This window comes from Cynocephalus volans, chromosome 15, assembly GCF_027409185.1.
Source record: "Cynocephalus volans isolate mCynVol1 chromosome 15, mCynVol1.pri, whole genome shotgun sequence".
Taxonomy (NCBI): domain Eukaryota; kingdom Metazoa; phylum Chordata; class Mammalia; order Dermoptera; family Cynocephalidae; genus Cynocephalus; species Cynocephalus volans.
This window is the reverse complement of record NC_084474.1, coordinates 96,319,528-96,333,699: the sequence shown is the minus strand read 5'-3', so window position 1 is coordinate 96,333,699 and position 14,172 is coordinate 96,319,528. Positions and strand designations below refer to the sequence as shown.

Here is a 14,172-nt window from a genome sequence, read left to right as displayed (position 1 = left end):
CCCTCACTGGTGCTGCCGGTGGCACAGAGCCATGGCCCTTCCCTGACCACTCCACTCCTTTCCAATTCCTGCCCTTCCTGCTCCAAGTCTCAGGGGCTCCTGCTGCTCCCACCACCAGGTGAGGGGAGCCTGGGGGCCTTCAGGCCCACTCCCCAGCTGAGCCTCGGTCTTGGGGCTCTCACAGAGGCCCTGGGATGGGCGTGGCCCTCTAGGGTATGCAGAACTGCAGGGGTGCGGTGCAGGAATCTGGCAAACTCCCCCAGAGGAGGCAACACCAGCCAGGAGTGCGGGCCCAGCGGCCAGCGCCCGTGGGAAGCTTTAATGGCTGTGTACAGGGATGTGGGACAAAGTGAGCTGCGGCTTCACCAGATGAACATGGGCTTGCCATCGTCGTGTGCCAGCTGGTTGAGGCACGAGAGCAGCAGCAGCGCATCACTGAGCATACTGGGATGCACGGTCTCCACCACCACTTGCTGCAGAAAGTCCACGGTGTAGGAGCAACCCTCGGACGCGGCCAGCTCGGGCCGCTCACGCAGGATGCCGTAGGCATTCACCAGCTGCTCGGTCAGCGCCGGGTGCACCCGCCCATTGTAGCCCAGGCTCTGCAGCCTGTTCATGATGCTCACGTAGCGCTGAGTGAGTGTCTGGCACAGCTCCTCGTCCAGCTTGTGGTCACTGGGGTTCAGGGAGGCCTGTGGAGAAAGCAGCTATCGGGGACCCGCCTTCCCCACACCTCCTAGCACACAGGCAGGTAAGGGGAAGACCGAGTGGCAAATGAAGCTGGTGCAGGATGCTGGGGATGGCTGTGGGAGGGCCACTATCAGAGGGGGTGTACGTGGAGGAGGTCCTGGGAGAGAGGCCCAGGGGGTGTAGGGTAGGCGAACCCAGAGGGCTGAGCCTGACAGAGAGGTACCCAAGGCTCAACCCAGGCAGGACCAGGGGCTCCCCAAAGCTCCCCAGTGGGCCCTCAGCCACAGGGGAGGAGGAGGGAGGCCCCATTCCTAACCATCTGCTCCATCTGGCACCAGGGTCTGAGGACGGGGGATGGAAGGAAAGAGAAGGGCTGGCTCCTAATGCCCCCGGGCTGTCTGACCCAGGAGTCTCAGGGCCAGGCCTCCTCCTGGCTCTCTGCTCTGCCTCCTCTGGAGGCCTTCATTACTCTGGGCTCCATCCTCGGCACACCCCTTGTGGGACTCTCTTTCTTCCCCAATGCTGAACTGACACTCCAGCCAAACATTCTTGACCTCAGCACTGAGGGTCCTGCCTCCTCACCCACCAGCTCCTGGTGCCCAGACCTGGGGACTGGCAGCATCTGGGTCAGTGTCCACTCACTTCCTCATTGCCTGTGTCCCCCCAGCCAGGCAGTGACTGTGTTCTGCAGCATCTCTTCAGGAAGGCAGCCCTTCTTCCCCACCCCACCTGCCACTGCCTCTGCTCTCACCATCCTGAAGTTCTTTGTAAGTTTTGAACAAGGGCCCTGTATTTTCATTTTGCACTGGGCCCTGCAAATTATGTAGCCTGTCACAGATGCAGCTGCCCCCTACCTCCAGCTCAGCCCCTGCTCCTTCTTTGCACAGATGCACAGAGCCATGGATCTGAAGTGCAAGTCAGATGGGCTCTCTCCCTGCCTGAGCCCCTCCTGTGGTTCCCATTGCTCCAACTCTCAGGGCCAGGGCTGAGCTGCAGGGTCCCCGATCTGGTTCTGCACAACCCCCTCTAGCTGTACCCTCCTGTGCCCCAGATGTCTGACATGCTGGTTTCCAACTTGCTGGGAATACTTTTCTCCAGACAGGGTTCTCAGGCATCGCCTCCACCAGGAAGACTTCCCTGGCCTCCGCTCCCTGGCTGGTGGTGTGAGCAGAGCACCAGGCTCAGGGCCAGCTCAGTCAAAGTGATCCCTGACCTCCAGCAGGTGTTCTCAGAGCTCTGTGCTCAGTGTCTTCACTGCCTGATCAGCACCTGGAACATGCTTGTCTCCCTGACTGAAGGCTGCTCTTGACCCTGCGGCCTTCCAGGTAAAGGAGCAGCCTGCGCAAGGGGAGTGCCTTGAAAGATACCAGTGACACCCAGCACAGTGGGGAGAGCGCTGTGGAAAGCCAGGTTCAGTGGCTGCTTCCATCACCACACTGGGTCTGAGCCTCAGTTTCCCTGCTGTGAAGGAAGGGACGTGGAGGAAATCACAGTGCCACCCAAAGGGTCCATTTTGGGAATTATAGGAAATGACTGCAGTGAGCACTGAGCCCAGCACCTTGGGGAGACGGTGCCCTGAACCTCCACCACAGGAAATGTCAGGGGGCTCCCACACTGCAGCAGAGTTGTGTTTCAAAATAGCACTCTGGCTAACCCTAAAGGAAGAGAGAGGCAGGGGCGTCCTGGATGTTGAAGCATGCCAGGATGAGGCCAGGTGAGAGACTAAAAGGGCACGCCATCATCTCTCAGCTCTCCTCCCTCCAACTCTCCTGACCCCATGGCATGCATCACCCGCTGACCTTCTATCATGTATGTATTTAATGCTTATCGAAGTCCTCCCCAGCAGAGGGTGAGCTGCTTGAGAGCAGGGGCTGTATCCGTTTGGTATGCACTTGGCTTCACACTAGTCAGGAGTGAATTGAACACGGGGAAGGTAGCTGTGGACCATGTAAGAGTCGGCAGTGGTTTGGACTATGGGTAGGAGCGGAGGATGAGAGAAGAGAGTAGATGGGGGAAAGTATTTAGAGGGAGGTTCAGTAGGAGCTGGCGTTGGATGGGTTGTGCAGGAAAGAGCAGGTGTGACCACATATCCACACCTCCAAGAGACCATGTGCATGTACACCATGCAGTCTTTCCATCCTGGAACACTGATGCCATCGACCACATGCTAACGATCAGGGAAATGGTAGCACATGTCACAGAATCAGTGTCTAATAGCCCTTGTTCTCTGAACACAGGGCAAGTGCATTAGAATTTAATAAAAAGGCAGTCAAAAGACCCTGAGCATGTTGACAGCACCAAAATGGAGTCACTTACGTCAAACTAACAAAATTGAGTTGGGAGGCCACGAAGCAGCAGCCCTCACGCACACACGCCTGCAGCAGGACTTATCACAACGCATTCCTACCTGCAGACTGGTAACATACCCTATTGTGAGAACTTCAAGACTGCAGTGTTCCAGATAAGCTGTTTGCACAAGCACATTTACCTGGCAATGGCTGTCTCCACCAATGGACAAAGGCCAACTCCTGCAATGAGCTTATGACCCACGAACCTCGTTTCAAAGGAGCTTACATGGACTTCTCTTTGTCTGTAAAAGCTTCCCCTTTGTTCCGACCCCCTTGGGTATACCTATGATCCGCCATAGCATGCCTATTCTGGATTGCAATCCCTGGGTATTCTCAAATGCGCACATTTGTTCTGGAGAGCATGTCTGAGTTTCTATTTAGGTTGACACCCCTCAGAGGATGGAAACGGAAAACTAATCCTAATTGACCCATGGGTTAGAGAGGAAATCTAATTCAGCTTGTGAAATATTTAGACCTAAACAGCGGCATGCCCTCCTGTCTAACCCTGTGGGAGGCAGCCAGAGCCCTGTTGCGAGGCGGGCTGGAGCTCTGCAGGCACGTGGGCCACAGTGGCTGTTGTAAAACCACTGCAGCATTTGCCAGCCAGCTGGGACCCCCACCCTGCTTTTGCCCCTGGCCAGGACCCACTGTAGCTGGTTGGTGGTTCTGTTGTACTGTTGTTCCATATCTCTAATTAAAGAGAACTTCGTTGCCCTAAATATATTTATTTAAAAACAAACAAAAAACATAAAAGAGATAAAAGAGAAAAAATTAAAAATACACTTTAAAAAGATAAGACGATTTAGGTGTTCAACTCAAGAAAGAAAAATAACAAAGCAAACCTAAAGGATGCGGAAGAAAGGAAATAATGAAGAGCAGAAATTAGGAAACAGAATCCAAAGCATCATCAGAGAGAATCAGCGAAACAAAACCGGGCAGAGCCGACCCCTCCACCCAGGAGCCGGCACAGAGCACCACGTGCGCCCCGCACCTCGTGCCGCCTGCGCGTCACTAAGTTCCAGCCAATGGGATGAGACGATGACTGCGCGCCCCGCCCCTTGGAGGCGGAGCTCCGAGTTGCCGGCTGCGGGGACCAGGACACGCGGGAGGGGTGGCCCGAGCGCCGCCGAGAGGGACTCGCCTGGCCGAGGGAAGCGCCTGCGTTTGTGTCCCAGCAGCTCGGCGTGGTCCCCTATCCACAAAAGAGCAAAACTGCAGAGTCGTAACAGCAGAGCGAGCATCGCGGCGCATTGAAAGCACCAGGGATACGGGCTGGGTTATCATCAGAAACTGTCACGCATCTCAGTGTGCTCAGAGGAAGCGGGGAGCCCACGGGACATCTCAGAGGGACAGAAAAGGCATTCTAGAAAAAATATGTGTTGGCGGGCCGGCCCGTGGCTCACTCGGGAGAGCGCGGTGCTGACACCACCAAGTCAAGGGTTACGATCCCCTTACTGGTCATCTTTAAAAAAAAGGAAGAAAAAGAAAAAAATATTTGTTCATGATTAAAAAAAACCACAACCATCAACCACCAAAATAACTCTCAACAAATGATGGCTAGAAGGAAAATGTATTAACCCGAAGAGGCAGATACTGAAACTGGCTCACCCTGCTTCTGTTCTAGAACCATCTCTTGCCTCCCTGAACTCTAAGAGGCTGGAAGCTAAACATCAGCTTTTCCAGACTCCCCTGCAGCCAAGGTGCCCCTAGACCTGGGTTTCTGCCAATTGGACTACATGGGTGGTAGGTGGAAGTGGGCACCTGGGGAGGTAGTGCATGCAGGGGGAGCAGGTTTTGGGGGGAGTGTGACGGCTATGGCTCTGGTTCTTCGGGGGTAGCTGGGTGTCTGCAGTGGTGACAGTGGCACGTCCATTAGGAAAGTCCCTTGGTGTGTTGGCATTTTTTCCTGGCAGTATAGCAAACAAACCCAATTGTACGTCCTTCCCGATGCTTCTGTCACACCTAAACCTTCATAATAAACCCTTTTCTGCTTACAACAGTGTGGATTCTGTTGTCTGCAACCACAAATGTGGACTGATGTGCCCAAGAAAGAAGATCTGTCAAATGGCCTGGAACAGACATCATACTTAACGGGGAGACCAGAAGTGTTTCTAGTCAAGGCAGATTGCAGATAGGGTTGCCCGTATTATCCGCTTCTTTTAAATACTCTACCCAAGAGTCTAGCCAATGTAAGCTATGATATAATAAAGAAATGATTTTTAAGAATTAGAAGAGAGTTACAACCTTCTCTATTTGTAGACAATATCATTCTCTACAAAGAAAAACCAAGATGAAATATAGGCGATCAGAACTAGTAGGAGGGTTTGACAAGGTGACTGGACACCAAATCGTACAAAAATCAAAAACAGCTTCAGCAGGTCAGTGAGTGGGACTCCAGAGAGCTTGAGAGGTCAGCATGGACTCAGCTGGATCTGGTCACAGGGACCACCCAGCATCCTGGCACTGCCCTCCGTCCCCTCACACTGATGCAGCTGGATTCAGGGTCTCCTAGGACCAGGGTGCTGAGAGGAACAGAGCTGAGAGCATCTCCCAGAGAGCAGAAGACTGGGTAGAAGAGGGGACAGGCATGAACACCAGGACAACTTTTGTTGGGCTTAAAAGATGGCATAACTGTCTGTGAACTCATGCAAAAAAAAGACAGCAGGTTCAGCGAGGAAAGTCTGTGAGTCCTTATTGAACGATGGGCTCAGTTAATAAGCTGCATGGCCTTCATTAAGCTAGTGACCCTGGTTTGGATAATACCAGGTTTGACCAGGTTTAGCAGGTCTGGGCAGAATTTCAGGGTTCTAGCAACCCCTGACACTGGAGTTCAATGTGCAGGAAAATAAAATGTTTTGAGGAAGGGAAATAAAAGGCGGGGGCAAAGTGGGATTAGATGCAGATGAGGAGCAGCAGATGCCCCACCAGGCAAGTGGCCTTGAGACCAGGGGGCATCTGTGTGATTCCAAAGTGTGACCAGACATCAGTCAGCCTGCACTGCAGCAGGCTTTACCGAGGGCCAGCTGGGGGCATCAGCCCAGGTCCAGAAGGCAACTTCTCTGCAGGTGGCTGCAATGCACCAGCTTCCCTGGGTGAACAAGGGTCTCGGGGCTTGGGCAGCAAGTGTACGATCTCCACAGACCTGGTCATTGCTGATGGAAGGTGAAGGGACCGGTGGGTCTGGAACTGGTGATGGTGGTTCTTGGGTAAAATAACTAGAGAGTGTCATGGTGGGAGCCAGAGACCCCCCAGAGCCTGCCAACATGGCTTGGGAAGCACCACACTGGCACTGACTTCCCCAAACACTGAAGAAATACCATCTTCCATACACTGCCCTTTCCTTCTCCTGCCTCTTCCCTAAAGCATTGCCACTTGGTGCCAGGACAGTTAAATTCTGTGGCCTAAGCAATAACTCCCATGCCAAGTGCAGGGAGTGCCATGAAAGGGAGGACTGGCACAGCCAGCTCCTGTGTCAAGGGGCCGTGATTTTTATCATCTTCCATGTAATCGGGCATTTTCAAAAAATAGGAAGCCTCTTTTCACAGTTGAATATCTTTTTTTTTTTTTTTTTTTTAAAAGATGACCGGTAAGGGGATCTTAACCCTTGGCTTGGTGTTGTCAGCACCACGCTCAGCCAGTGAGCAAACCGGCCATCCCTATATGGGATCCGAACCCGGGGCCTTGGTGTTATCAGCACTGCACTCTCCCGAGTGAGCCACGGGCCAGCCCCACAGTTGAATATCTAATTTGTATGTTGACAACTAGATTTTTCTTGTAAGTAAATGTAGTCTTTGCCAACTAGCCATCAGATGCAATATTTTTTGTTTTTTCTTTTTGGCGGATGACCAGTATAGGGATCTGAACCCACAGCCTTGGTGTTATCAACACTGCACTCTACCAGCTGAGCCAACTGGCCAGCCCGAGGTGTGGCGTTTTAGAGACATAAATAAACATCATGCTTCTACAGTGTCATTTCCTGGGTTTTACATAGCCCCAGCCAGCCTGCACTCATGACAAAGCCACGGTGCTCCTGGACAGCAGTCAAAGGTCGTCAACCAGAAACTTGACCAGAGGGCCCCGCTGACACAAGCAACAGGAACAACAGGGTGCTTAGGAATAACCAACATTGTAAAGATGGGTCATATACAAATCAATGCAGCTTAATTTATAAATCAACGCAAAACTACTCAAAGTTTGAGCCAGGTTTTTCCTGGAACTTGACAAACCAATTCTAAATTCTTATTGAAAAGCAAAGGGCCAAGAAGAGCTGAGACGATGTGAAAGGATCAAAGAAGGTGCCTGCCTCGAGGAATGCCTGGGCTCGGTGCCCCTCCCACGAGGGCAGCATGCAGACCAGAGAGCCCATGCAGAGCGGGTCTGGGACAGGGACTGAGGCAGGTGCTGAACAGCTCCCTGTGCCCCTCCACTCCAAGCTCCACCTTGCTCTGAGCCCTGGGATGCTCGCCTGTTGGCCATACCAGTAGCCTCCTTCCTATGGGGTCCCCGTGGCTTGGCTGTGCCCCTCAAAACTGCCAACACTCTGTCCACCTGGTCCTCTCTGTGTCCTGGTCCCTAAGGCCTAGGGGCCATAGCAGAGCCCTGCTCCTGCAAGTCACGGCTGTGAGCTCTCACTGTGCTACCCTCGGCCCATCCCGCTGCAGCAGCCCTCATGTCCTGCTGTCCTCTGGTACTGGACGGGGGCTGTTCATACTTGGGAGAAGAACTTCACAACCTTACACCATCCGTAGTGTCATTTATGGGAGAATCAAAGACCAAAATTAAAACAAAACAAAACAAATACTTTCAAGCCTTAGAAGAAAATATAGAATTATTTAGAATATGGAAAACATAGAATACTTTCAGGACTTTATGATAGTGAAGGACTTCTTCAACAAGACGTGAAAAGTACAAACAATAAAGAACAGGTTGGTAATACTGACCACATCAAAAACCTAACCAAAGGAAAAGGCAAGTCCACGCCTGGACCCCAAATCAACCCAGGGAACCAAAAGGTGTTCCTGCCCAGCCTGCTCACAGAAGGTGTACAAGCCACAGATAAAAGCCACCTGAGAAAAGTGGCCAGGGACATAGCAGGGCTGTTTTCCCAAGAGAATCCTGATTGGCAGATTAGCTGGGACACGCCACCCACCCGCCCTGCACCCAGCAGCCTGCGAGGGGCACATGCTACTCTTTCTGCACAAGCTGCTCTGTGGTGTCCAGCTGGGTGCAGACCCCCACACCTGCTTCCCTCCTGCAGCCTGTGACATGTGGTGAGGAAATGTGCTCCATGTTTGCAGAAGCGTTGTCCTTCGTGTCCCTACACAGGAGAAGCCTAAGTGGACAGCATCCTGGGGATGCACTGGGATGGGCCGAGGGCCTGAGGCCCTGCAACGAGGCCACCAGGGCTCAGAGGCTCTGGGACCTGCATTCTCTCTAGCTCCCAGTGACCTTTGAGGACACCCACAGGGCAGGGGAGCAGGCACTGGCCACCCAGTCTGGAGAGGGCCACGGTGCTCTTCAGGCTGCTGGCTTAGCCCCTGGGAACCAGAGCCACCCACCCAGAGGCCATTGTGGTGGCAAAGGGGGCAAGTGCTTGGCTGTGCTCAGAACACAGCCCGCCCTGCCTTCCTCTGAGGAGCGTGGGGCAGGCCACCTGGACTGAGCACTGTGCTCCCTCCTTCCCAGGGCCCCCTTGGATCGCGACACGTCAGCCTGGCTGGAATGCCCACCGCCACTCGCGGGCCAGCACCCCACCCCACAGGCCCGCCTGCTGCTGCGTGGGAGATGCGCAGCCACACACCTGGATGATCTTCTCCGGAATGTTGGAGACAGTGAAGCCGTAGAGGCGCACGCGCTCGGGGAAGATGCTGGACAGGATCCTGCGGTCCAGCTGGAAGGCGATCTCCCCCACCAGTCTATCCCAGGCCACCTGCTTCGACTCTAAGGATGACAGGGGTCTCGTCAGCTGGGCCGTTGGGGACAGACTGGAGCCGTGGTCAGCGGCCCAGGCGGCAGCAGGGGAGAGGGCCTGGGTGGGGCGTGCAGGCTTGAGCTGAGCCCTGCAGCATCGCTCACCTCGGGGGTTGTTGGGGAACTTGCTAGTCTTGCGGTGGGTCAGCTTCCGCTCCAACTCCGGGTTGCTTTTCCGAGGCATTTCCGTGGTGCGTGGACCCCGGGCGTCATTGACTGAAGCCGGGGAGGATGAGGTGCGAGGTGGGGACTGGGGGTTGTGTGGAGGGGAGTGGGGGGCAGGCAAGGTCCGGGTGGTGGAGTGCTGCACCCGGGAGGGGGGCTGGGCGGTGTGGGTGTTGCTCGAAGGGGTGTAGTTGGTGGCAGCTTGGGGGGCAGGAGTGGGGGTGGAGGCCAGGACTGTGGCCGGGGAGGAGGCAGTTGAGGAGGCAGGGACAGAGGCAGGGACCGTTTGTCCCTGAGGGGCACTGGGCTGGGTCCGGGCATCCGAAGGGTTGAAGAAGGCTGTTGTGGGACCGGGCATGCCCGTGGTGCCCAGGGGGGTGGAGGTCTGCAGAGGCGCACCCATGAACGTCATGCTGAGAGGCTCTGGGTCCTGGGCCAGCCGGGAGAGCTCAGTGGAGAGTGGGACTAGTGATGTGGGAGAGGGCAGAGATGAGGGGACGGGGATCAGAGCTAGGCCGGAGGGGGCCAGGGACTGGCCTGGAAGGGGGCCCCTGCCCCCAGGGTACCCTGCTGCCCCTACCCCGGCACCCATTACCTTTGCAGGTGGCAGCAGGCCCCACCACGGCTGAGGAATGGGGCCCCGTGCGGCCTGTGTGGAGCGGCTCTGCCAGCCGCACCCTCGGGGCCTCCGACAGCACCGGGCTGCTCATGGGATTGGCCAGAACATTCTGAGAAACACCTAGAGGGGCAGCTGTGGAGGTGAGCAGGGGGCCAGTCTGAGACACAGCCGGGGGGCCTGCCAGGGGGCTGCTTGGAGTCAGGGGGCCGGTGGAGGGCAGGCCCAGGGAGCTGGACAGTGTGGCCCCAGGAGGCACCCCCGCGAGGGACAGGTGGCTGCTCAGGGGCCCAGTCAGGGGGCTGGTGAGTGGGCTGCTCTGTGTCCCAGGCTCTGGGCCTGACAGCGGCGAGTTGAGAGGGCCTGTCAGGGGGCTCACGACGGAGCCCAGTGCAGGGCTGGGCTGTGGGCTGCTTAGCATGTCAGCCAGGGGTGTCAGAGCCACAATCCCCACTTCTTCCAGGGCCGGTTCGTTGGCTGCTGCTGGGGACGGGGGCAGGAAGACACCTGGGAGACACAGAGAAAGCACAGAGACCCCAGGTGAGCCTCTCCAGGAGCAGTGGGGATGGCAGTCACAGGCTCTCCCATTGGCAGGGCCTGGTCGCCGTGCCCGTCTGCCTCTGGGGAGCTGACTGGTCTGACCAGACCGCCCTGAGCCTCACTTCGTAGGTGGGCCACAGCATTGGCTCGTCTGCCTCTGAGGGGGGTTCTGCAGGGCAGCCAGTGGACGCTCCTAGGTGCAGGGCTGCCCTGTTGTCTCTCACTCCCCAGGGCCTCATCTATAACCCCGACTCTCCAGTCAATCCTCCCAGGCTCATTTCTCTGACCATCTGCCCCACAAGCCACAGTGACAGTCACTGCCCTCTCCTCAGTTGTGCTCACAGTGCTGAGCTGCAGACTCCCTCGCCCAGGGGAGAAGAGTTTCCCAGGGCTGGACTCCCAGGTCACCTCTGTTCTCCAGTGGGGAGGAGTGGGCCTGGGCCTGGGCCTTCTGGGGAGAGAAGAGCCCCAGCAGGCAGGGGCCCCTGAAGGGGTCAGAGCTACAAAAGGCAGGACCTCACCTGGCCGGTGCCTGTGCACAGCTTCTGCCCTGCAGTGCTCGGTGTGGAGCGTGGCCGCCTGCATGGGGAATGTGGGCGCAAGAGGGCAGGTTGGATCTGGCCATGCACCCCGAGAGTCCCACACTCATCTCTTTAGACCTCTGGACCCTTGAGTGGGGGCCTGGGAGCCTGTTCTCTTGGGTTCTGGAGGAGAGTTCTCCCAATGACCCCTGTGTGGAGAGAAGCCCTTCTGAGGCCCAGCTGCTGGAGCGGGGTGGAGTGCAGGGAAGGTTTTTGAGATTATACAATTTAATTGAAAACTTTCACTTTGTTTTGTTATAAAGGCAGTACATTCTCATTATAGGGAAAGAATGGAAATACAGAAAAGTTAAAAAAAGATAAAAACCCACTGATAGTCCAGTCGTGCCATGGTTAGTCACTACTGAAAAGCTCCACGTTGCCTTGAAGACTCCGTCTACACGTTTCTATAGGTCAGTGGTTGGCAAGCATTTTCTTAGGGTCTGTGGTGTGTATTTCCAGCTTTGCCTGCCACATGGCCTCTGTTCCAGGGACTCTTGTCTGCCGTTGTAGAGTGAAAGTGGCCAAAGACAATCCCGAGTAGAGTGCTCGAGGACGCGTGGCAATAAAACACTGTTTACGGACACTGATTTTTGAGTTTCATAGACTATTCACATGTCACGAAGGAGTATTCTTTGGATTTTCTTTTAGCCATTTAAAAATGTAAAGTCCGTTCTTAACTCACAGGCCGTGCACAAGCCGGTGGCGGCCGTAGAGATCGCGTATGTCTCTCGTGCCCTGCCTCTTCTTGCCAGTCCACACCATGGCTGCTTCCACGTTGCAATTCTTTGGAAACAGCACTTGTGGTGGCTGCGGAGACTTCCGTCTTATGGACATGCCCCTATTTACTGAGCCTGTGCCTATTGTTGAGTATTTAAATTGCTTCCAATGTTCCCATGACCACATAAATCTTTATAACTGATTTTTCTTTTCCTGGAAATGAACATTTTATTTTATTTCATTTATTTATTTTTATTTTTATTTTTTAAAGATGACCAGTAAGGGGATCTTAACCCTTGACTTGGTGTTGTCAGCACCACGCTCTCCCAAGTGGGCCACGGGCCGACCCTCAGAAATGAACATTTGAGAGATTCTTAATGCACACTGCCAAATCTCCCTTCTTTAGGATCCTTCGGACGCATTCTGACATTCTGCCAGAAGTCTCTGGGCTTGTTACTTAAATCTCTGCCGATACTGGCACTGCACAGGGTAGGTAGGGCAAGGTGTTCTGCCACTTTCTTTGTTAAGTTCTAAGTTCTAAGTTTTGTTTTGTTTTTTTCCCAAACAAATAAATCAAAATCACAAAATCAAATCAATGCATCTTTTATGATTTCTTGTTGTAGCATTTTGGAAAGTTTTGCTTTAGGATCCAAGACGTGATGAAGCTTGTGTGCCAAAGCAAGCAGCCCACGGAGAGGAAAGACTTGGAAGAGAAGGCACCAAGGGCAGGGCAGGGAAGCCAAGGAGCCTGGAGGGGCACCGGGACGGGCAGTCTGGACGTGTCGCAGTGGAGGGTGGAGATCAGAGTCGAGGTGTCTGTCCTTCTTGGCCTCCGTTTCCTTTGAGGAGAGCCCCAGGTCTGGAGGATATGAGGAAGGACCGCTTGGGCAGCATTTTCAGGGTGGCGGGAAAGAGGATGGTCACGAGTCATGGTCCCTGCTCAGCCCCTCAGGGGAGCCGAGGGAACACCAGTGGTCCTAACGTGTGAGGCAGCCAGGCAAGGCAAGGAGACAGGACATGGCCTGGGCGCCTGCTCTTAGGACGTGACCACTGTGGAGTGACCGGCCAGTTGGGGCCGAGAGGGTGAGAAGGTCTGGATGCACCTTGCCCGCCTCCCCAGAGGAAAACGGCCCAATCTGCACTTTGGACAAAGTTGAATTCCAGGTAAAACCATTAAATAGGACAAAGAAGGTAACCTTATGACCACCAAAGGTCCAATTCACAGCAAGTACGACACCAAAACATAGCAAGCAAAAACCACGGGGACTCCCAGGAGGCACTGCAACGGCAGCCGTGCACACCCAGGACAGAGGAGCGGCAGTGCGGGGTGTGGGTGGGGTAGTTGACAAGGCTGGCCTAGTAGCCAGCTCGACGCTCTGCGCGCGGAGGGGCGACCTGGCTGCAGTCAGCTGGATGCTGTTCCTGGCAGGACGAGGGTGGTGTGGGAAGGAAGTGGGCAGAGCTTACTGAACTCGGTGGGAGGATGGGCGGGGGGCACTAGCAGTGGGAACGTGGGCTCCAGAGAAGGTCAAATTCAGATCAGAGACAGGAACACTCCGGCAGAGCCCCTGGGGAGGCCAGGTGGGCCTGGGGCAGGAGACGGCGTTCTTGCCTGAGCCCAGGGCCCGTGGAGAGCAAGAGGCAGATGCCGTCCTTGGAAAGAACCGTTCCGCTTGTTATTGGTGGTCAAGACCGGCACAACCAACCACAGAAAACTCATTCAGCAAGTCGCGAAATGTTTAAACGCAGCTTAATATGAAATTATTTAAAGTGTTATTTGCAAAGATATTATGAAAACACAATGAAAATATCTGTAATAAATATTAATGTTATAATATTAAGTGTAGAAATATGTATTAAAACTGAGGTTTACATCCTCCATTGTGTTTGAAAAAGTTTGTGTCTGGCGATTTCCTCTCTCAGTGGGGAAGTGTATATGAACATGGATTTTCTTTTCTTTTTTATATTTCCATATATTTTCCAAATTTTTCACAATATGAGCATGTATTTAAAAAATTTTTTTATGAAGAAAAAAGTGTTTTCTAAAGAAGAGAGAATGCATTTTTACTTGGTTTTGTCCTGAGACCAAGAGAGGCCTCTCAGCTTTGCTCACAACCAGCAAACAAAGTCAGGCTCCTTGCGGCTGTGCTGGTCCAGGGGCTTAACCCTGTGGGACACCTCCAATCTGAACCCACGGGGGGAGGTCTGTGCTTCCCTCATCAGCGCATGTGTCATGGGAGGCCCATGGTGTGTCCCAGCCCTTTCTGTGACATCTTTGACTTCTCCACCCTCCAGCACCCCCTGGACAACATGCCCCTCCCCAGATGCCCTCCTGTCTGCCCTGGCTGCCTCCCCAAGGCCAACTCTGGGCCTCACGTCAACTGGGCAGGGTCCTGTAAATAGAACGCCAGCTGCAGGGAAGGGAGGAGCAGAAGCTCAGATTGATGGAAGTGAAGGTCAGACCCTGGGAAATAAGAGGTTTTATGTCTAAGTGGTCTGGCTGCATCACACCTAACTTGAACTCAACCTTGGCTCTTTCAGGTAG

General features: G+C 54.4%; 1 protein-coding gene across 1 annotated transcript in view; it reads right to left on the bottom strand.

The window, feature by feature from the left end:
- Positions 1 to 362: 362 nt before the first annotated feature.
- Positions 363 to 14,172, bottom strand: part of SPATC1 (spermatogenesis and centriole associated 1) — a 31,544-nt gene continuing 17,734 nt past the window's right edge. The window contains exons 2-5 of the mRNA XM_063080171.1: positions 9,769 to 10,296; positions 9,114 to 9,224; positions 8,839 to 8,978; positions 363 to 692 (exon numbers count right to left, since the gene is read on the bottom strand). Of these exons, the coding sequence (XP_062936241.1) occupies positions 363 to 692; positions 8,839 to 8,978; positions 9,114 to 9,224; positions 9,769 to 10,296 (1,109 nt within the window). The remainder of the gene's footprint in view (positions 693 to 8,838; positions 8,979 to 9,113; positions 9,225 to 9,768; positions 10,297 to 14,172) is intronic.